Source organism: Staurois parvus, unplaced genomic scaffold (assembly GCF_062004578.1).
Source record: "Staurois parvus isolate SC_StPar_1 unplaced genomic scaffold, SC_StPar_1.0 ptg000131l, whole genome shotgun sequence".
NCBI classification, from domain to species: Eukaryota; Metazoa; Chordata; class Amphibia; order Anura; family Ranidae; genus Staurois; species Staurois parvus.
Window position 1 is genome coordinate 4,258,678 of NW_028317927.1, and position 24,074 is coordinate 4,282,751.

Here is a 24,074-nt window from a genome sequence, read left to right on the forward strand (position 1 = left end):
AGAATTGTATTTTTTCATGATGTAATAATAAACTGTGAAACCAAATTGATACATTCTTACAATTTATTATTCTATATTCCTACTCACTTTAATGGCAACACCCTTGACCTTGTATTCTCTGTATCAAGGGCTTCCTGCTGGCACTGTAGTCTGTTCAGTACTTTTATCATGCTGACAAGTTTATGTTAACTATGTGTGAAGCGTACAGTGTTTTCAGTATATTTTATTACGTATATTGAGTAAAAAAAAAAAACTTATTAAAAATGTTTTTATAATTAGGTAGATGTGAAGTAGTCCTGTAACCTCTCGTATATTGTTTTGTAACTGTATTGTCTCATGTACTGCCCCCCACTATATTGTACAGCACTGAGCAAACTTTTTGACGCTATATAAATACTGTATAATAATAATAATAATACTCAGATTGTAAGCTCCAAGGAGCAGGGCCCTCCTAACCCTCTTGTATTGAACTGTATTGTTGCTGTATTGTCTCCTGTTATATTGTAAAGCGCTCAGCAAACTATATAAATCCTGTATAATAATAACAATTAACTATTAACATTTAAAACTTGCAGCTAGCAGGTGGCAAACTCCAAGCACAAGGAAAAACTTCCTTTAGTTTAATTTACAGCTGTGATAGGAAGAGATCTAAATGGCAGGAAGATTAAAGTGTTACTAAACCCACAACAGTAAAAACGGTCTGTTTATGCACTAAAGCATGCTTGTTAGACTCACTGTGGAACCTATGGGGTTAATCCTCTGCATTGTGTAAAAATGCTGTTTAATCCTTACTTCTTTGATCCTCCCCTTCTTCCAGTGTCCCCCTTTTATCTCCTGATAACACATACCTGTGGACTCACTCTGCACATGCTCAGTTTGGTGTGTATTGCTAGAGAAGTTTTTTTTTCTTGGGAGAGTGCATGTGTTCAACACAGGACCAATCAGCACTGTCCATACAGAGGTCAGGGGTTCTGCATCTTCCTAGAGCAGAATGAAAACTCCTCCTACAAGCTTTAATCAGTGCTCTGCTGTACACTGATAGAAGTCACAAGACTGCTATATACTGCTGATTAAAAAAGGTATTTCTTAGGTTATATTTACTAAAATAATTACATTTCCATGTTCTGTGTACTGTGGGAGACCAGATATAGTGAATGCAGGGTCCTGAATTTGGTAACACTTTAAGTTATACAGATTATACCTGATCTCTCCCCTTTTTTAGCAGAAACAAGCCTTTCACCTTTTCCAGTACAGACAAGAATGTCTGGCCTAATAAGTTTTAAACAGACTACAATAATGAAAGCAGGCAGTTCTGAAAAAAACCCCAAAACACACACATACATACATATACATACACACACATACACAGTAAACCTGACCAAAAACCATTATACTTTATGTAAAATATGGTTCCCTCATACTGAGCAGGAACCACACTATAAACAAACTTTAGATACATGCAAAAGTCACATTGATAGAATTGCCACTCTGAAGCTTAAAAGAATAAGCGTATACTGTACCTACAACATAAGTAAGGGTGATATCTGTGACATATAGAAAAGAATAACCCAAAGGCACTGTATTAGTAATCAAAAAATTAATTTATGCAATATAAGAATTTGATAAAATAAATATTCGGATATGTGCTGAGAGGGTTTGGCTTTGAGTTGATGGGCAAATGGCAGCATGCTTTGAAAGCAATTCATTACAAGTGCAGCTGGCCTTCGTTTGACCTGTTTTATGCTGCTTTGACATTTCCAAAGATGTGTATATGAAGAGGAGCAGAACCAATGCAAACAAAAGCCCATGGACACAGGCCCTTATCATGTCAATTCATTAAACAGCAAGAGTTTATTTTACTATATTTATTATTTATTCACTTGATAAATTTCATATCAAAATGTTCTATTCCCATATATAAATATTGCGTAGATGTAGATGTGAAATTGGTATTCTGTTTGCATCAAATGGTTATTTCATTGCTTAAAGTAAACATGCTTTGTCAAAGTTTTGTTCTGTCCAACCGCTGGGAACAAAGGAGATACCAGGTACCTCTAGGTATGGAGGAGCATGTGACTCACTCCATGTGACAAAGCTAACCCAATTAGTTTAAATCCTTTGGAAAGTTCAATTTAAGTGACTCCATTACACTGGATGGTTTCACCTATTCCAATATCTGAATTAAGTGGTTGGCGAATGAAGAAAATGGTAAGTATGTGCTGCTGAGGATAGGGCAATTAAAGTGAGCATATTGCTTTGCTCTGTATGGTCAAAGCAAAGGTTACCTGCTTTAATTTCTCAATAATTGCTAACAATTTTCTACTCTCTTTAGATTAATACTTCATAGAACCTCACCATTGACACTAGATGAAAACTTTATTGAATTAACCTTTACATACAAAACACTGCACAAATTTGTAATATAGAGTATTGAGCTAATGCCTAGAATTTGCTCACTAGAGGAGCAGATCACTGCAGAAAGTATGAGAGTAAATACTGTTAGTTAACACCTCCAGCTACTATTTGTAACCCATGAGATACTAATTTAGAATGAAATACAGTTTTTCTATTTGCTGTTATAGTATCAACACTGATAACATTCATCAATGTGCACTGAATACGTCACTTTTGCAGTTCTACAGGGCAATTACCAATGTTCAGCACGACTACATCAATTAAAATAATGTGTATGAGCTTCATCCTATTAGGGTCCATGCACACTGGGCTTAAATAAACACCAGTTCTTTTGGCAAAAAATAAAAACAATCATAATGAGTGGTTTCTGCAGGTGTTTAGGAGAGTTTAGAAGCACTTAAGAGCATTTTTTTCTGCCACAAAACTTCTCAAAAACGCAAACCAGAAGGTTTTTTTTCTGCGTCTAAATGCTGAGCTTTAAATACGCCTCTAAATGTCCTAATGTCCATGGACACACAGGATAATATTGAACTGCTTCTACAGGCAAAATTTGGTTAGTCTAAGATTCACTGAAATGCTTCCCAGCAACAGTAATGGTTTGGCTGTGTCTTCATCCTTGGTACATAGTGAATTTTAGATGACAAAGGATAGCAATACACAAAAGGTTATTATATATAATATGTTGAATGTAAATGAGAAGAGCATATTTTTTCAGTCTATGGCAGCTCATGATATAATACCTGATGTTTTACTTACCTTCTATTGAATTAAAGTCATACCCATTGGTGCTGTGCAGGGCTGGGTACATGTTGAACAGATTTGCTACAAAAGCTAAGTTCAGTTTAGGGTTTCCTGAAGCCACATCTGATGGTGTCACAAACTGCCGGCAGCCCAATTTGTCTGCTTGGTTCAGCATGTAGTTGGCCCGCTTTATATCATTAGGTTCCTGTCAAAACGATAAAGACAGGCAAGTACATAATAGCTATAGGAAAATAATATAACTATTACTTCTGGCACAATAGGTAAGTTAATTTACAGTAAGATCATTTTCTCAAATCATACTTTCAGAGGTTTATATCTTGGGTACTAAAACTTGTTAAACTTCTTTAACTGAAAAAGTGTGTAAACATTTTTAACTAATTGAAACTGGGGATTCTTCACTGAAACGCTTTCTTATTTTTGTGTGTCTCTTCCCTTAATTTTTCTAACAGGTATATGATTAGAATTTATTATGTAAATTGCATCTGTGCCATTCTTTAAAACAAGCCATCCCTTAACTCTTTAGATGCATGTACTTTAATGTAATTACTTCTCAAAGATCCTTGAAGGTCACATCAAATACTCTAAAGTCAGGTTTTAGTTGTTTTCTAATAGCTTATAAACACCTGCTGTGTGTTTACATTAAAGGGTGAACAATTTGCAAAGAGATTATAAAGTACTTGTGAGCCACAAAATAAATACTATTTATATATGATGTTGTTCGCTGGCACTTGGTCACATCCTCATATTTGTGTGCAAGTTAGTAACTAAGATAAGAGTTATAAGAAGTGCCGCGCCCTTAAAATAAATTAATGACTGATTGTTATAAGTGATATATAGACATAATACTCGTGGTTTTAAAATGTGATAACTAAAATGTGCAATAAATCCTCTCAAAATAAACGACTAAAAATATGGTAAAAAAAAAAAATGTTCAAGTGTGACTTGTATAAAGTTAAATATGAAATAAAATAAAATTAAAAGTCCACTATACTGAATAAATAAAAAGATAAAGAATAATTGGAAAGCGTCCAAATAAATATAATTGTCAAAAAAAATATAGTGCGGATTCTTCCTTGAATAATGACACTCTAATGTGCTCACCTTCCTGTAAGCCTAAATCTAGGCCAAACACCTAGTTGGATTCAATTAGGTGATAATATGTGTCAGGGATCCCCTCGATCCCCGCCGCGATGGTCCCGGCGCAGGCGCAGTGTGCCGCCCTGTGCAGGGACTCGAGCACTAGGTCCGGGCCGGCCGCGGCGTTCGAGTTCGCGCATGCGCAGTAGAAGCCGCGGCCGCCCGCTGGGCACCAATGGCAGCTCAGGGCGGGATATTTAAACGACCCTGAGCTGTCATTCAGTGCCTTCTGGTCTTACCTGTATCCTGTATCTGCGAACCTGTGAATTGTAAGTTACTGACCCGGATTGTGCCTTGACCTTGCTGTATTTCTCCTGCCCTGACCCTTGCTTTGCCTGACCTCTCTCCTGGATGCCCCCTATTGGATTTGACCTGCTGTTGCTGACCTGGCGTGTGACCCGACCATTCTATGCCCGCTGCCTTGTACCTTGCCGTCCTCTCTGTTACCGACCCGGCCCGTCTGACCTTGCTCATCCATCCATCCATCCCGTGCAGTGGGGTCTGCTGACCTCCTCATATCAGACTCTTCCCCGTGGGAGCCCTTGGCGCATACCACTACCACTGACGGACGCACCCAGTAGCCACGGCCTGGTCTCAGGGGGCTCCAAGTCCATCCCCACCATCAGGGGCCCTGGTGAACAAGCACCCTGGGACTTAGACTCCGTGCGCTGGGGACGCCTATTCAGTGGAGAGCTAGTGGTACCGCCAGGCGGTCCCTTACAGTACCAGAAGGCCATGACTGAGTCTAGAGGAGGGCCCTTGCCGCTTGAGGAGATCTGCAGGCACCTGTCTAACTTGACACAGGCCGTATCGGCCCTGCAGGACAGATGTCAGCAGATTGAGAATCACTTCCAGACCTGCACTATATCCGTTCCTGCCCCACAGGCCACGGTCCCCGCACCCCCGGCCGTAGCAGCCCCTGTGCCGGTTTCTGGGGCATCCGCCCCACTCCCGGTGGCCGAACCCCGAGTACCCTTACCGGAACATTTTCACGGGGACCGCACACGCTTCAGGTCGTTCCGTGAGTCCTGTCTTCTCCATTTTGAGTTGCAACCACGAACCTTTGTGACTGAATCCGTGAAGGTGGGGTTCGTCATCTCCCTCCTGCAGGGTGAACCCCAAGACTGGGCCCACCGACTGCGGGGAAAAAATGACCCTCACCTTAGTTCGGTTGACAATTTTTTTGACGCAATGGCCATCCTATACGATGACCCACAGCGGGCAGCTTCTGCTGAAGCTACTTTGTACACGCTCCGGCAAGGCCGCCGAGCGGCAGAGGAGTACGCGTCTAAATTTAGGCGCTGGATGGGGGACACACGCTGGAACGAGTTTGCTCTCCTGCATCAGTTCCGTATAGGCCGATCAGAAGGCCTGAAAGATGAGCTCGCCCGGGTGGAGGTGCCTGAGACTTTAGAGGACTTAATTGCACTGACTATTAAGATTGACCATAGACTGCGGGAACGCAGGTTTGAGAGGTCCGGCCAGGGTCATGGAAATCCATGGGGGTCATTTCAGGGTCGCAGTCAAGCACCCAGGCCAAACATCCAGAACCGGCCACCTGGAGATATCCCTGAACCTATGCAACTCGGCCTGGCACGGCCTAAACTATCTCCAGAGGAACACCAGCGCAGACGATCCCAGAACCTGTGCCTCTACTGTGGTGAAGCTGGTCATATGGTACGATCCTGCCCGCAGAAACTGAGTAAGTGCACCTCTTCTTCCTTGTCCATTGGCAATGTTAGTCCATCCCAATACTTAGTGGTGCCCCTTTCCTTTCAGCTTCCGGAAAGGACCGTGGAAGTATCGGCCATAGTTGATTCGGGGGCATGCAGCTGCTTCTTGGACATTAATTTTGCTCACCAGCAGGGTATTCCTCTCCAATTGAAACAGAAGGGGCTCAATATTTATTTGGCCGACGGTTCCCGGATAAAATCAGGGGTAGTGAACCAGGAAACCCCCTCCATCGCCACTGTCATTGCCGGCCAGCACCAGGAACTGCTCCGCCTGGATGCTATAGCTTCACCCCTCTTCCCAGTCATTTTGGGGCTCCCATGGTTACGGGCCCATAACCCCCAAATTGACTGGGAGACCGGAGTAATCTCGTTCCCTTCCCCATACTGTCGGGTATACTGCCGCACTTCGGGCCCGGGGGTCCCCCAAATCCTCCTATGCTCTGAGGGGGAAGCCGAATTAAAACAGGTAATCCCTGCAGCCTACCATGAGTTTCTAGATGTGTTCAGCAAGCAGGGAGCCGATACTCTACCCCCCCACCGCCCTTATGACTGTCCCGTTGACCTGTTACCCGGTTCAGAAATTCCTTTTGGGCGAATCTTCCCCCTTTCAGAGCTCGAATTGGGGGCCCTGAAGGAATATATTGAGGACAGCCTCCAGAAGGGGTTCATCCGCCCCTCCACTTCACCGGCGGGGGCGGGAATTTTCTTTGTTGAAAAGAAGGACAAAACCTTAAGGCCGTGTATCGATTACAGGGAGTTGAACAGGGTCACGATAAAGAACCGCTACCCACTGCCGTTAGTACCGGAGTTATTCCAAAGTTTAAAAACAGCAGTGGTTTTTACAAAGCTGGATTTGAGGGGAGCATACAACTTGGTTCGCATAAGGGAGGGGGACGAGTGGAAGACGGCCTTCCGCACCCGCTTCGGCCACTTTGAATATTTGGTCATGCCGTTCGGGTTGTGCAATGCTCCGGCCACTTTTCAACACTTTGTGAATGATATTTTTAGGGACTTCCTGGATGTCTTTGTTATCGTCTATTTAGACGACATTTTGATTTTCTCCCCTTCTTTGGGGGAACACAGAATACATGTAGCGAGGGTATTGGGGCGATTGCGGCAGCATGGGTTGTACGCCAAGGCAGAGAAATGTTGTTTCGAACAATCCAGCATTACTTTCTTGGGCCTGATTATCTCCACCGCGGGGGTTGCGATGGATCCCCAGAAAGTCGCTGCAATACTGGATTGGCCTGAACCCACGGACAGGAAAGGCGTCCAACGATTTATTGGTTTTGCAAATTTTTACCGGAAGTTCATCAAGAACTTCTCGGGTCTGGTCTCCCCCATTACTCAGCTAACCAAGCTGGGAACCCGGTTCAGATGGACACCAGAGGCTCAGGAAGCTTTTGAAGCCCTGAAGAAGCTGTTCACCTCGGCACCCATTTTGGGTCACCCAGACGCCGCCCTGCCCTACATCCTGGAAGTGGATGCATCGGAGAATGCGGTAGGTTCCATCCTCTCCCAGCGGAAAGGCACTAAGGAATTGCTCCATCCTGTAGCATTCTTCTCACGAAAGCTTACCCCAGCGGAGAAGAATTATGATATCGGTGAGCGAGAGCTACTGGCGATCAAAACGGCGTTAGAGGAATGGAGGTACCTGCTGGAAGGTGCTGTGCACCCCATCTTAATATTTACTGACCACAAAAACCTAGAATATCTGAGAACCGCCAAGCGTCTACGCCCGCGACAGGCAAGATGGGCACTATTCTTTTCTAGATTCAACTTCCACATTACGTACCGGCCTGGATCAAAGAACACTAAGCCAGATGCGTTATCACATATGTACGAGGACGCCAAGGAGATCCCAGTACCCGACACCATCCTGTCCTCGGGTAACTTTTTGGCCCTTCAGTCGGACCTTCATTCCAAGATAATGGAGGCATCCACAACCGTCTCTACCCCAGCCAGAGGGCTCCCCCAGAACAAGGGGGGACTCCTATGGAGGGAAGATCGGATTGTGGTGCCGGAGAAAGCCCGAACCCTGGTCTTGGGCCATTGCCATGACCACCCGATGGCGGGGCACTTTGGCCCAGAAAAGACCCTGGAACTTCTCCGACGCTCCTTCTGGTGGCCGGACATGGCTAAAGATTGTAAGGGCTATGTAAGGTCCTGTATCACCTGCCAAAAGAACAAGCCATCCAGAAACAAAGTTTGGGGTCTGCTGCGACCCTTACCGATTCCTGAACGGCCTTGGCAAAAGATCTCGTTAGACTTTATAGTCGAGCTTCCGCCATCACTAGACCACACGGCAATCCTGTTGGTCGTGGACCGCTTGTCCAAGATGGCCCACTTCATCCCGTTGAAGAAAACCCCCTCGGCAGCCGAGACTGCGCGAGTTTTCATTCGTGAGGTAGTAAGGCTGCATGGGGTCCCCGAAGACATTGTCTCGGACCGGGGGGTCCAGTTCACGTCAAGATTTTGGAGAGCACTGTGCAAAGCCCTGGACATCAAATTGTCCCTCTCCTCTGCATTCCACCCTCAAACTAACGGTCAAACCGAAAGGACCAATCAGACCCTGGAGCAATACTTGAGATGCTACACTTCATTTACTCAAGATGACTGGATGCCACTTCTCCCCCTAGCGGAATTCGCGTACAACAACGCCCGCCACTCAGCGACGGGACAGTCCCCGTTCTTTGCCAACTATGGTTTTCACTCCGTCTTCCTCCCGGATTTGGTCTCGGAATGCCCAGTACCAGCAACGCAAGATGTAGTAACGTTTTTCTCCGCGAACAATAAGAAGCTTCAAGAGGCCATCAGTCGGGCCCAGGAAGACTACAGGAAGGCATTCAACAGGAAACGGAGGGGAGATCTGGTGTTGCGGCCTGGGGAGAAGGTTTGGCTAGCGACGTCCAATTTAAAGATGCTTTGCCCGTTGAAGAAATTGGGACCCAAGTTTATAGGCCCCTTCTGCATTAAACGGATGGTCAACGAAGTGGCCTACGAACTCGTCCTTCCTGACACACTCAAAATCCACCCAGTCTTCCATGTGTCCCTACTGAAGCCAGTGATCCCAGATGCCTTCCCTGACCGAGAATTGAGACCCCCGGAAGCCATAACGGTCGAGGGAGAAGAAGAATTTGAGGTGGAATCAATCCTGAAGTGCCGAAGGAGGGGGGGCCAGACCCAATTCCTAATCAAATGGAAGGGCTATAGCCCTGAGGACAATTCTTGGGAACCAGCCCAGAATGTCCATGCACCTAGACTTGTTCTTTCGCGATCACTAGTGGTGGAGAGATCGGGTGGGCATCCGGAGGTTGCCCGTGGGGGGGGCAATGTCAGGGATCCCCTCGATCCCCGCCACGATGGTCCCGGCGCAGGTGCAGTGTGCCGCCCTGTGCAGGGACTCGAGCACTAGGTCCGGGCCGGCCGCGGCGTTCGAGTTCGCGCATGCGCAGTAGAAGCCGCGGCCGCCCGCTGGGCACCAATGGCAGCGCAGGGCGGGATATTTAAACGACCCTGAGCTGTCATTCAGTGCCTTCTGGTCTTACCTGTATCCTGTATCTGCGAACCTGTGAATTGTAAGTTACTGACCCGGATTGTGCCTTGACCTTGCTGTATTTCTCCTGCCCTGACCCTTGCTTTGCCTGACCTCTCTCCTGGATGCCCCCTATTGGATTTGACCTGCTGTTGCTGACCTGGCGTGTGACCCGACCATTCTATGCCCGCTGCCTTGTACCTTGCCGTCCTCTCTGTTACCGACCCGGCCCGTCTGACCTTGCTCATCCATCCATCCATCCCGTGCAGTGGGGTCTGCTGACCTCCTCATATCAGACTCTTCCCCGTGGGAGCCCTTGGCGCATACCACTACCACTGACGGACGCACCCAGTAGCCACGACCTGGTCTCAGGGGGCTCCAAGTCCATCCCCACCATCAGGGGCCCTGGTGAACAAGCACCCTGGGACTTAGACTCCGTGCACTGGGGACGCCTATTCAGTGGAGAGCTAGTGGTACCGCCAGGCGGTCCCTTACAATATGCTGGAATGCTTCAAGGTGAGATGTGCTGTGGAACTGTGCTTTGTTCTCCTGGATAGCCACTACCATGCCTGGTGTAGACACAAAGGTGTTTCCCTTCTTACACTGCTGTGCATGGCTCCTCGCTATTCTCTACTATGCAGGAACCAGGGCTGGACCAGGTCTCAGCTGGTCTAGGTATGGTGGCTGCCGGACCTCCCTGATCTGGCAGCGTAATGTCAGGGCGTGCAGGCTTCCTCCAAGACGCGTTTCGTACAAGGAGTACGTTATCAGTTGGGGTATGCCACAGGCATGGTAGTGGCTATCCAGGAGAACAAAGCACAGTTCCACAGCACATCTCACCTTGAACCATTCCAGCATATTATCACCTAATTGAATCCAACTACTACTAGATTTAGGCTAACAGGAAGGTGAGCACATTAGAGTGTCATTATTTAAGGAAGGATCCGCACTATATTTTTTGGACAATTATATTTATTTGGACACTTTCCACTTATTCTTTATCTTTTTATTTATTCAGTATTGTGGACTTTTCATTTTATTTTATTTTATTTCATATTTAACTTTATACAAGTCACACTTGAACATTTTTTTTTTTACCATATTATTAGTCGTTTTGAGAGGATTTATTGCACATTTTAGTCATCACATTTTAAAACCACGAGTATTATGTCTATATATCACTTATAACAATTAGTCATTAATTTATTTTAAGGGCGCGGCACTTCTTATAACTCTTATCTTAGTAATAATTTGCAAAGATTCTGGTGCAATAGAAAGTAAAAAGAAAATAGCTAAAATTACTCTATCCTGAGCTTATACCCATAGCTGCAAAGGCAAATGATGGCATATAGGAGTAGGTATATACTTTCGTTTGCGTAGTCTGGGCATAGGTTCACTTTAAACTTGTTTATGTAACTGATGTACTGCTGATGTAATCTCTGAGAATATTTAAAATTGTTATTAATCAAAATTTGTTTCTTAAACTGCATCTAACTAAACATGAACACACCTGGACAATACAAACAAATTAAAAAATACATAAGCAGAGTTTACTTTCAGCGAAAACCACATCTTAAAATAGTTGTTGAAAAAAGAATTATGGGCAACTGAAGGTATTCTTCCTGCAAGGGTTAATCTTGCCTTTATATCCTTCCACCTCCCAATCTCATCATTGATCCTTTAATGTTTTGGTTGGCGTCTCTGAACAATAGAAAGGCTCAAAAAGTGGAGATGGAGCACAGCTCAGCCAACAGGGATTTTCTACATTTGCATATAACTTCAGCTGCCTATATTTCTGAATCTTTCTGTTATTTTGATGTTCAATAAATTAAGAAACATAAAATGTGAACTTACATTAAATCCAGCAAAGTCTATGAAAACATCATTCTTGGGGGCAATCTCTCTTAGCAAATAGAAGTATGCTTTGGAATCCTTAGAGTAAAATAAATACAATAGGATTAGCATGTCAGTATCATAATGAGTTAACAATAACACACTGATTTATTAAGATAGCTATGTTTACACTGGTCTGAGTTCACCTACATGGGCATATAAAAGGGTACCATACCCCCCAAGAGCGTCCGTCAACAGCGCAGTAGCTAGGCTAGTGTAGCCTTTCAGCTGTGGGAGCTGCACAGTCACAATCTCTATTATAATACATGTTAGCCATGGGCTTTTAGTTTACTATGCAGGCAGGCCTGGACTCAGGAGAGGACAGGGTAATGTCAGGAAGGGGGCTTATGAGGCAGCTTTATCTACCCACAGGTCGAGAAGGCAACAAGGGGTGGTAGCCAATAGGTACAAAAATTGTGCTCTCCATTACTGCAACTCAGTGTTTATTTTGTGGGCTTCCTGTAAGTGTGGATGCAGGCTGGAGCGGTGGCTGTGATGCGGGGAGAAGCCTGCACACAAGCTCCTGAATGTATGCAGTGCAATGATCAAGGTGAGGTAGGAGAGAACCAGAGTGTTTTGCCACAGTAGAAATGAAGGAAAAAATGGGGATCTGCTAGATGTGCCTCCTCCATTGTAATCCCACCCATATTCCTGTCACTTTAGGGTGACACCAACCTGATACCTGTGCAGCATAGGTGTCATTTTACTGTCACCATGTTAAAAGGACTAGAATATGGGTGGCATTACAATGAGCTACTAGGCTGGGTTCACACTAGCCAAATCTCTCATAAGTGATCCACAGGGGCGGAGCATAGCTAAGTGGCTGCTGTAGGGTGTCCAGAAGGCCAAATGGCAGTTTTAAAGGGGTAAAATTATCTGTTTGCTAGAGCTGATCCTTTCAGAACCAGTAGACGACCATGCAGTTTGTGCTTTGCACTCCTGACCTGTGTGCTCTGTAGGTTATGAATTACCTGATCTCTACTTTACATAATCCTGACCTCTACACTTTGTACATTACACATCCCTGACTCCTGCACTCTATGCCTTATATATTCATGAGCCCTGCACTTTGTGCATTACATACACTTGACAACATCTGATCCATGTACTCTATACATTGCATTAACTTTTAAGTCCCTTCTACTTTTACCCACAATTTTGCCAGACCCACACACTGCATCATAATTCTCCTCTGGGTGCCCAAGAGGGGGCCCTGCCAGGTAGACTGTATAGGACCACCATGATTTCTAATGGCTGCTCTGCTAATAGAACAGTGCAGAGGGAGAGGAGAAATCTGAATCGCTGCATCAGCAATCAGCAGTCTGATTTGGCCCCACCCACTAGCAAGGAGAAAGTTCAGGGGCTATTTGAGAAAGTAGAGGTTATTGATGGACCCATAGGTGGGACCGAATGCTTGTGGGAGCCCAGAGAGAACACCAGCAAGGACTGGGGAGCACATGGCCTGCAGTACTGGAGACGTTGCGTGAGGAGAGGGGATTGCAGCAGAGAACACTGTACAAAACCAAATGAGACATGAGAAGTTTGAGCCAGGGGAGAGAGTAGCTGAGCAGACAAAACACAAACCACCTGGAAGCAGCAGCAGAGGCTGGGGACACACAGAGCAAAGCAGCTCTGTCTGTGTATAGTCCGACACCCCAATTACCCAGCTCAGCCAAAATCGAATTGGGTTGAGTGCTCCTCAGTCATTCACAGAAAGCGCTGTATTTTATTAATGAATACTCTTCTGATTGACTAACATTGCAATCTCTACCTCAGCCAGTCAGAAGAAGCTTTGTATTTGTTGATAAAATGCAAGATTTCCTGGGACTGGTTGAGCAGCGCTCAGCCCAAATCATTTTTGTTCTGGAACACAGTGCTGAATACTGTATGTAGCTGATGCTACATACAGTTTATACAGTGCTGACAGCGAGTGCACCTATTAGTTAAGGAAGTAGTTCATTTGGACCTGCTTGCAATAAGCAAACAATTTAAGGTCACTGTAAACATAGAATTAGGCTTCAACCCCTCCACTGCGCTTATAGGGATAGTGTAAGGAAGGTATGTAAGTGTAAGGAAGGGTTTTTTTGCCACTTTATATATATTTTTTATCGTTATATAGTAATATACCATTGGCATCTTTTCTTTTATGTTTTATCGCTATATGTGGAAATATCTGGGAAGGAAAGTCAGTGAGAAATCGCTTAAAGAGTATTACAACTTCTGAGGATACTACACCCCACCTGCAAGCTTGTCTTTTTGTATCTTAAAGCTATATTAGCTCGAGAATTCACAGTATTTGGTGAGTGTGGATCAAAAATGTTTTTTTCACTGAAGATGTGAGCATGCTGTAAAATTTATGAAGTTTGAGTTACAGTTCTATAAAATATTTTGTTTCACAAATTTTTGGGACATGGACTTTAATTTGAGACTTTGTTGGACTTTAATATATAATTTTTCACATTTTTATTATTTGTATTATTTGCGCTGTATCATTCCTACAATGAGTACTTGTCTCTTCAATATTGTGACCATTAAACAAAATTAAATGTTCAGCAAATGTAGAGTTAGTTCTAGACACACCTTAATGTCACTGCTGAAATTGCTTATATTTGGCCATTGAGCATTGGTCAGGTGGTAGTTCACCCAGCGCAGCAGGATCTCCTCAGGGGACAATTTCATCAAATCTTCCAGTGTCTCTCCGTCTCTTAGTAATGCAATAAGAGCTAGAAAAGGACAAGGACTCACATTGTTATACTTTTTTTTCAGTAAATAGAAAACAGCACTTTGCTACCCTTATTCAGTAATTCAAAGAGCAACTACGGCGATCTGTCAAAGTCCATATTCTTTGCACTTTCTATGTAAAAAAAGTGCCCTTTCTTTCTATAATTACCTTCATTCTTGGAGATTTCAATGTCAGCAAACAAACCAGCCTTAATGATCTGCCAGAGCAGCCCAAGGACTAAGTGTGGCTTTCCTTCTTGTAAATCATGTGCGCCTATATTTACTACTGTGCAACCAATGGCAGAAGCAGAATTCAGTGCCAAATTAATGTTTTCCTGCAGAAATAACACAACATAATACTTCTTAGTTTTAAAAGAAAACAAATATTCTATAGAGGTAATTTAGTAGTATATTGACCACTTACTGAAATTGTGAATGGTGTAAGTTTAGTCTTATTAATGGCTCGCTCATCAATAGTGTCAGCCTGAGACAAGTTGATCATTTTACTAAATAAAAACAAAAAAAGAAGAAAGCTTTGCACACAACACTTGTAAGCCATACATAGAGACTTTAGTTTATTTCTCATTTATACTCTGCAAGGCGCACAGCAATGTGACAGCCAGTCATTTCCCAACTTTCTGATAACAATGTTGTTAATATTAATATGCTAGGTGATATACAATATAGGAGGTGCCAAATACTGTTCCTGTTTCGGCAGTGCTCAAGCAACTTCCTCTTTAGTACACTGAATACAAGGAGGTGCTAGCTTGGCACCTCCTCCACTCAGAAAATGTGTTTTAATGAATACAGTGTTTTGTGTAATTGACTGAGGAATATGATGATTAGGATGAGGAGGGGCCAATTATGATGCAAATTACCCTTGCCCTATCATAGAACACCTTGTACCTATTGAAAATAATACAACCTGTTCTCTGAATAGAGGAGCTGCCAAGCAAATAACTCCCTGTATTCAGTATACCAGAGAAAAAGTTTCTCCAGCACCACCTGAACAGGAAAGCACTTTTTGTATGTGGTTCAGACTACTATGGTGATTTTAGACTCCACTGTAGCCCTTCAGATGTGACATTTTGATAATCACAGGTAGCCAAGGTAGCCCAAAGTAAATGTTAAAAAATTCCTGGAGTTCTTCTTTAAGTTTAAATTGGCCTCCCATGGCCAATATTTAACCCAAGTAGGAGAACTACAAAACACAAAATTCAGTAATAGAAAGTGATAAAAACAGTTGTTTACTGTGTTTTTTGTTTAAGTGGAAAGTACTAATACTGAAAAATAAATGATCTATATGGCATTTCTCCAATTAAGAAAAATTTAAGTGGTTGCAAAGGTTTAGGGCACACCATCTGTGTGCAGCAGTCCCCCAGCCCCCCTACTTACTTGAGACCCATCCCGATACAGCGCTGTACATGACAGCAGTGGCTCTCCGGGGTCTCTTCCTCCTCTTTGGCTGAGACAGCAGAAGGAGCCATTGGTTCCCACTACTGTCAATCATAGCCAATGAGGAGAGAGCTGCACAGAGCAGCAGCTCGGGAGCGAGCTCCCATAGCAAGTTGCTTGCTATGGGGACATGTGGCAGGAGGGAGGGGCCATGAGAGCCAGCGGGGGACCCAAGAAGAGGGGGATCGGGGCTTCCAATCCAAAACCATTACACAGAGCATGCAAGTATGACATGTTTGTTATTTTCAAAAATATGTGCCTTTAACATCACTTTAAGGCCAGATTCAGACTTTTGTGGCTAATTACCGCATGAATGTTAATGTGTACTATGTCAAGTGTTAATACCCGTAAATTTTGACCATATACTGGTCCACAAGAACACAACTATATGTTAAACATATATAGAATTTTCAGTAAATATTCAGCTGTGAATAACTTAAATATTCCTAAATTACGCTTGGTTAATTTGTGTGTCATTCATCTTTTCCTAGATGTTCCTATTTAGTTGGAACATGATGACCTCTAGCTCAGGCCAAAATCTTATATGGATCATTACATCACCTCGATGGACTCCATGTTGACCACAACTATTAATGTACCATAGAGATAATATATGCCTGAGTTTTCTATATACTGTAGATATAGAGTAACATCAGCATAGGCGCCATTAAAGCTGGGCTAGACAGTCAACTGGTTAATATAGCTTGAGCCTTTTCCACGGATCCCCTTATGGTTTATGTATTTGGATGGCACAGCCCTGTGACCTTCAGTTATGACTGGGCTTATGGCCTGGTTGATGTAATTGGGGATCTTTACAAGGAACGTTCACGGATCCACTTGACCAGGGATTTTTCTTCTTGGAATGTGTGTCATCTTGTGGACTGCTTTGGTGTGTGAGAGTGGCCAATGTCCGGACTACAGTATTTGTTTTTATTTTCAAATAGTTTTTATTAACTTTTAAACATACATATTAATATGCATCATAAAATAATACAGTTCACATTAGATTGAAGTAGCAAGTAGAAGTATGTAAAAATTGAGGATATGTTTCCCCACCATTTGGCCGGGGAATATGTGAGTGTGATTTCGTCTAGTTATAAGCATATATATATTAATGTGAACCATAATTGTTTTGAAGTATATTAAGAATGGGAACAAAGTGGGAAAAAGGAAAGGAAGGTGAGGGGGGGGGGAGTACCAGTCAAAACGTTAGTTGTATGGTGGTAATATTGTTAGATATATATCATTTAATGGAACAGTTAGGGTCCTGGAGCCAACGAGACCATTGAAATTGGAATTTACAGTTGCAAGAAAAAGTATGTGAACCCCTTGGGATTACGTGGAGTTTTGCATGAATTGGGCATAAAATGTGCTCTGAACATCATCTAAGTCACAACAATAGAAGAACACAGTCTGCTGAACATAATACTACACAAACATTAGATGTTGCCATGGTTTAATTGCACATAACATGTAAACATTCACAGTGCAGGGAGGAAAAAGTATGTGAGGCCCTAGCTTAATGACTTCTCCCAGAGCTAATTGGAGCCAGGAGTGAGCCAACCTTGACTCCAATCAGTGTGATGATATTGGATGTGTTGCTGACAGCTGCCCTGCCCTTAAAAAACACACGCCTGTTTTGGGTTTACTGGTTTCAAGAAGCACTGTCTGATGTGAACCATGCCTCACAGAAAAGAGCTCTCAGAAGACCTACGATCAAGAATTGTTGACTTGCATGAAACTGGAAAGGGTTACAAAAGGGATAACTCAAAAAGCCTTGATGTTCATGTGTCCACGGTAAGACAGACTGTCTACAAATGGAGAAAGTTTAGCACTGTTGCTACTCTCCCTAGGCGTGGTCGTCCTGTAAAAATGACTGCAAGAGCACAGTGCAGAATGCTGCATGAGGTAAAGAAGAATCCCAGAGTGTCAGCTAAAGACCTACAGAAATCTCTGGCACATGCTAACATTTTTGTTGACACATCTACAATAAGGAAAACATTAAACAAGAATGGAGTACATGGGAGGACACCACGGAGGAAGCCATTGCTGTCCAAAAAGAATATTGCAGCACGTTTGAAGTTTGCAAAAGAGCACCTGGATGTTCCACAGCACTACTGGCAAAATATACTGTGGACAGATGAAACCAAGATTGAGTTGTTTGGGAAGAACACACAACACTATGTGTGGAGAAAAAAAGGCACAGCACACCAACATCAAAACCTCATCCCCACTGTAAAACATGGCGGAGGGAGCATCATGGTTTGGGGCTGCTTTGCTGCCTCAGGGCCTGGATGGATTGTTGTCATTGATGGGAAAAGGAATTCCAGAGTTTATCAAGACATTTTGCAGGAAAACGTACGACCATCTGTCCGCCAACTGAAGCTCCGCAGAGGATGGGTGATGCAACAGGACAATGACCCAAAGCATACAAGTAATTCAACAAAACAATGGCTGCAACAGCACAGAATACGCCTTCTGGAGTGGCCCAGTCAGAGTCCTGACCTCAACCCGATTGAAATGCTGTGGCATGACCTTAAGAGAGCAATTCACACCAGACATCCCAAGAATATTGCTACACTGAAACAGTTTTGTGAAGAGGAGTGGTCTAAAATTACTCCAGATTGTTGTGCAGGTCTGATCTGCAACTACAGGAAACATTTGGTTGAGGTTATTGCTGCCAAAGGAGGGTCAACCAGTTATTAAGTCCAAAGGTTCACATACTTTTTCCTCCCTGCACTGTGAATGTTAACATGTTATGTGCAATTAAACCATGGCAACATCTAATGTTTGTGTAGTATTATGTTCAGCAGACCGTGTTCTTCTATTGTTGTGACTTAGATGACGTTCAGAGCACATTTTATGCCCAATTCATGCAAAACTCCACGTAATCCCAAGGGGTTCACATACTTTTTCTTGCAACTGTATGATATGTGAGGTTTTGGATTGCTGTTCTCTTTTCCATTTCACATTGGAAATTTAAATCAGAAATAAGAGTCGAGATGGAAGGAGTTTTGTTGGATTTCCATAATCTAGTAATGTTAATTTTAGCAGCTGCTAGTGTATGGATGATAACAGTTTGCGAGTTTGGAGGAAATTTGTCTATTCCTATATGCAAAAGGGCTAAAGCTGGATTTGGGGGTGTGTAGGATCTTGAAATTGAAGAAATTAATTGAAACACTTTATTCCAATATGACCTAAGAGATTTACAATTCCATAGTATATAAGTGATTGTGCCTGTTTCTCCACATTGTCTCCAACATTTAGGAGAGTGTTGGGGGTAAAAAAGAGCGAGTTTAACTGGTGTGAGGTACCATTGGTGTAAAATTTTTAAGTATAAGTCCCAATGGGAGCTACATTTGGAGGCCTTATATGTGGTGTTAAAAGTTTTCGCCCAGATATGTGGAGAGATTGGTTGGAGAAAATCGTTTTCCCAGTTAGTGAGAGAGGCGGTGTGTATGGAAAATTGGGCATTGGTTAGTAGCTTATAAAATGTTGAGATTCCTTTTTTAGGATATTGTAATTTGTGAAAAAATAGGTAAGCCTATTAGGAAAGGATTTTTAGCTCTAGGGGTAATGCCAATGTGCGTAGAGAATGAGATATTCTTAAATAGTTGAAATTTTCCTTATCGGGTAAATGGAATTTTGTTTGGAGAGTAGTGAAAGAGTCTAATCTATGATTAGTATATAAATCTTTTATGTGTGATATACCTCTAATTTCCCATTGTGATAGGTTTAAAAAAGGGATTAGGAGGTGTAAAGTGGAAATAGGCGTATAAATACTCTTCTTTTCGGAATCTGGGTGTTTCGCTGATAGGAATGTAAACCAGGCCTGTAGGGTGGCTTTCATACAGGGGTGTTTGAAAAGTAGGTGAGTTGGAGAATTTTGCGGTAGGAATAATAATTTGTGGAGTGTGTATCTAAGAGGTGGGAGGTTTTCCATGTTGGTCCATGTCTTATCTTTAGTGGGATGCCACCAAAAGAATAGTTGGTCCAGAAGCGTGGCGTTATAATAGGATTGTAAATGTGGGAGTCCCGCCCCTCCTTTTGAAGGAGGTCGTATTAATAGGCTAGTCGAGTATCTAGGTTTTTTGGAGTCCCATGTGAATTTATTGAGGATCGTCTGGAGTTTGGAAAAAAAGGAACTGGGAACTGGGACCTGGAGAGTTCGGAAAATGTAGAGTATTTTAGGTAAAATGGACATTTTTAAGGTAGCAATTCTACCCAATGTTGAGAGGGTAGATGTACGCATTTGTTTGAGTTCTCGTGGAATAGAGTCAAGTAATGGCTTGTGATTAGCGGTATATAATTGGTTTGTTGTATTAGTAAGTTTAATTCCCAAATAAGGAATGCTGTATTGTTCCCATGTGAAAGGGAAGTGTTTTCCAATCAAATTTTGGATTTTATGCGGAGTGTATAGGTTTAGAATGGAGGATTTTGGCTCGTTAAGTTTATAATAGGAGATGTCTGAGTAGTTGTGAAGATGAGAGCGTATTGTTTGGAGTGATTTATAAGGGTTAGTGATCATAAGAATAATATCGTCTGCAAAGAGACTAATTTTGTGTTCTGTTTCAAGATGGTTGATACCCGAAAAAGAAGGGTCATCTCTGAGTTTGGATGCTAAGGGTTCAATTAGTAAGGTAAAAATTATGGGTGAGAGTGGGCATCCCTGTCTGGTGCCGTTGGAGATCTGGAAGGTTTGGGAGAGAGTACCGTTATTTAAGACTTTGGCGGAAGGTTTGGAGTATAGGGAGAGTATTGCCGATAGCATCCAATCTAGAATCCCAAATTTCTGCAGGGTTAGTTTCATGAAGAGCCAATTGATTCGATCAAATGCTTTTTCAGCATCTAGGGACAAGAGTAATGAGGGTTGTTTAGTGGACTCTAGGTTGTGTATTAGGGATATAATTCTTCTAGTTGCGTTGGGTGCTTGTCGGCCTGGGATAAAACCTACTTGGTCCGGATGGATTAGTGTGGGGAGGTATGGAAGCAACCGTTGTGCGAGAAGTTTGGCATATAATTTTATGTCTGTATTTAAAAGAGAAATCGGTCTATAATTTTGAACCAGTTGGGGGTCTTTATTTGGTTTGGGTATAGTGGTAATGATGGATTGTAGCATTTCAGGGGGGAAAGTACCTGTGGAGGCAGTATGGTTGAATAATGTGGATAAATGAGGTGTGAGGTTAGGCGCAAACGTTTTATAGTATTCGTTTGTAAATCCGTCGTTGCCTGGAGATTTGTTAATTGGTAGTGTAGTTATGCTATGTTGTATCTCTATAGGAGAAATTGGAAGCGATAGAGACGTAAGCTGAGATGATGTGAGACGCGGTAGGTTGGTAGTGTCTAAAAAGTTTTGAATGGTCTCAATTGTAGGTTGGTTTGTATCAGGGTCATTTTTGATGTTGTAAAGTTCCTGGTAGTAAGTTGCAAATGCATTAGATATATCTTGTGGGTTAGTGAGTAGTGTTTGTGTGGTTGGGTGTTGGATAGTGGCAATTTTTGACTTAAGTCGTTTTTGTTTAATCGTTTTCGTTAAGAGGGAGCTTGCCTTGTTACCTAATGCATAGAATCTAGATTTAGTTCTCTGAAGGTTGAGATCGTAGTTGTGCAGTAGAAGGAGTCGTAATTTATTTCTATCTGAGGTCAAGGTTGCAGTTATGGAGGAATTTGGGTTGTTTTTATTGGACTCTTCATTAATTTTGATGGCGGTAAGTAATTGATCAATTTGGTGGGATCGTTGTTTCTTGATTCGGGAATTTAGTTGTATGAGTATGCCTCTCATAAAGGCTTTATATGTAAGCCATAGTGTTGTAATAGGGATATCAGGGGTAGAGTTGGTGTCAAAAAACAGGTTGTGAGCATCTAACAAATGTTTCTGATGATCTACGTTTTTTAGTATTATGGAGTTTAATCTCCAAATAGGTGGGAGTGCTGCGCGTTGATTGTCGTCTAAAGTAATGTTGATTGGAGCATGGTCTGACCAGGTGATCGTGCCTATTTTGGACGAAGTTATGTGTTGCAGTGTCCATTTATCCGTAAGGAAGAAGTCAATTCTGGAATATGCGAGGTGTGTAGGAGAATAATAGGTAAAGTCTCTTTCAGTGCCGTGATGGCATCTCCAAATATTGTATAGGTCATGATTATGAAGAAATTGATTGAAGGTTTGTTTAGGTACTCTTCTGTGGAAGGACGAGTCCATTTGTGTGTTGCCAATGATATTGAAATCTCCTCCAATAATAAGTCTGCCTTGTTTCAGGGAAGTGATGGTTTTGTAGAGCTTGTTATAAAATTTGATCTGGCGTTTGTTGGGGCCATAGACGTTTACTAAAGTATAGAGAATGTCATTCAGACGGCAAATTAGGATGTGATAGCGACCTTGAGAGTCAGCGATTTCAGAAATGAGGCTGAATTGGATAGAGTCCTTTATGGCGGTTATGACGCCATTTCTTTTCTTGGGGTTTGTAGCCAAAAAGATATGCGTAAATCGATTAAGGTGGAATTTGGGAGTCCTGTTTGTGGCAAAGTGAGATTCTTGAACAAAGAGGAAGTCGGACTGAGATTTTTTCGATTCTCTTTGGAGCATCGATCTTTTAAACGGCGAATTCAAACATTAAGAGAAGTAAGGTTAATCATATTGTAGTTTTTGAGTGCTGAATTGAATATTGCATTGGAGTCTTGAATGCATGAAAAGTTTTGTGGTTGTTTCTGTGGAAGGAAGTGTTTCATCGGTGTGATTGAAGTTGTTCGAATTAGGTCTCGTATTTATGATGAGAGATTTACAAAAGTTCATCAAGGTTAAATGATCAATAGAGTAGTAGTGAGCGACTGGTGGTGCTGAGGAGGGAGGAAATGGTGAGGGTAGCAGGGGGTAAAAAAAATACTCGCAAATAATGCAAGTGGTCTGAGTAGCTGGTCTTGCTACTACAGATTCGGGGGGTTTGATTAGGCTTTGACCGTAACCTAGGTCAAGCCAACTAAATCTTGGGAACATAAAACTTTCTAAACATGGCCGTGCGCCAGAGAATAATGAGGTGGTTTAGCAACTTGTAGTGTAAGAGTATTAAGATACCAGAAGTTGGATGTGGTTGTGTTATTCATCTTCCATATTCTGGAGTAAAGTAGGTGTGGATTGTTGCGTTTCTCCAGGGATAATATTCCAGGCTTTGAGGAGGTCTAAGCCTGCTTCGAGATTTTTGACAGTAAAAATTCGGCCCTGTTGTCTGATGGTTAATTTTGTGGGAAATCCCCACTGGTAGGCAATGCCATGGTTTCGTAAGGCCTTGGTAATGGTTATCATTTTTTTGCGATTGAGTAGTGTGGCTTTAGAAAGGTCAGCGAACAGTCGAATATTGGCGTGTGATGGTGGGAGTGCAGATGTATTCCTGGCCGCATGCATAATTTTGTCTTTGATGTGATAGAAGTGGATCCGAGCTAGGACATCTCTAGAGATAGATGCTGGCAGGAACGCGGGTTTGGGTAACCGATGAGCTCGATCAATAGCCAATTCGAGATCGGAAAGAGATGGAATGAGGATTTTCATGTATTGCTGGATGTAGGGGAGCAATGCCTCATTATTGACACTTTCAGGAATGCCTCTGAACTTAATATTATTACGTCTCGATCGATCTTCTAAATCAGCAAGTTTCAAATTGATTTGGTCAATGTCAGACGTATGTTCTGTATGAGCGTCAATTAGGTCATTGTGCGCTGTAATGACATCACCCATTTTGGATTCAATATGTTGTACTCTGAGTTCCTGGCGTTGGACTGCGGTATTAAGTTGCACTAATGAGGATGAGATGTCATTATGCAGGATCTGTCTGAGCGATAGGAGCATATTTTTCATAGATAGCTCCGTCAATGGCTGATCTGCTGCCGGGAATGCCTCTATTGCTGGGAGGTCTGTGTTAATTTGAGGAAGCGGATTAATAGGGGCCTGATAATCGGATCTCTGGTGATCTAGATCTAGTCTGGGCCTTGATTTGGCTGGGCTGCTTGTAGTGGGGGACGTAGGGGGAGACAACTCACCAGGATCCCCTGGGTATAATGGATGCTGCAGCCTGGGATCTCTCCTCTGTGTGTGAGTGTCATCTTCCTGTCTGCAGTCCCCTGAATGTCCGCCGCCGGCACCATCTTGGATTCCTGTCGAGATGACAGGAAAGAATTGGGACAGTTTCCCGGGCTGTCCCGGGGTTTTTCTCCTCCGTGGCATTGCTGTGGAGGTGCGGGCACCTCTTATGTAAGGGTTGGTATGCCTGAAATTCCCTGGGGTCTGTGTGAGCCGCTTCTGTCACTGGCGGCTGGACGGAGAGCTCCGCTCTATGCGTCCATTCGGGTGCCGGCCGCGCATGCGCACTATTTGTTTTTAATGACAACGTTGTCATAGCAGTGTGCTTTTTCTAAAGTTTTCTATTGTATTCAAT

General features: G+C 43.0%; 1 protein-coding gene across 2 annotated transcripts in view; it reads right to left on the reverse strand.

Moving 5' to 3' along the window:
* Positions 1-24,074, reverse strand: part of PLS1 (plastin 1) — a 166,597-nt gene that overhangs the window by 39,912 nt on the left and 102,611 nt on the right. For both annotated transcript variants that reach the window (XM_089672569.1, XM_089672568.1), the window contains exons 6-10: positions 14,621-14,702; positions 14,366-14,531; positions 14,056-14,198; positions 11,437-11,514; positions 3,172-3,361 (exon numbers count right to left, since the gene is read on the reverse strand). In XM_089672569.1, the coding sequence (XP_089528695.1) occupies positions 3,172-3,361; positions 11,437-11,514; positions 14,056-14,198; positions 14,366-14,531; positions 14,621-14,702 (659 nt within the window). The remainder of the gene's footprint in view (positions 1-3,171; positions 3,362-11,436; positions 11,515-14,055; positions 14,199-14,365; positions 14,532-14,620; positions 14,703-24,074) is intronic.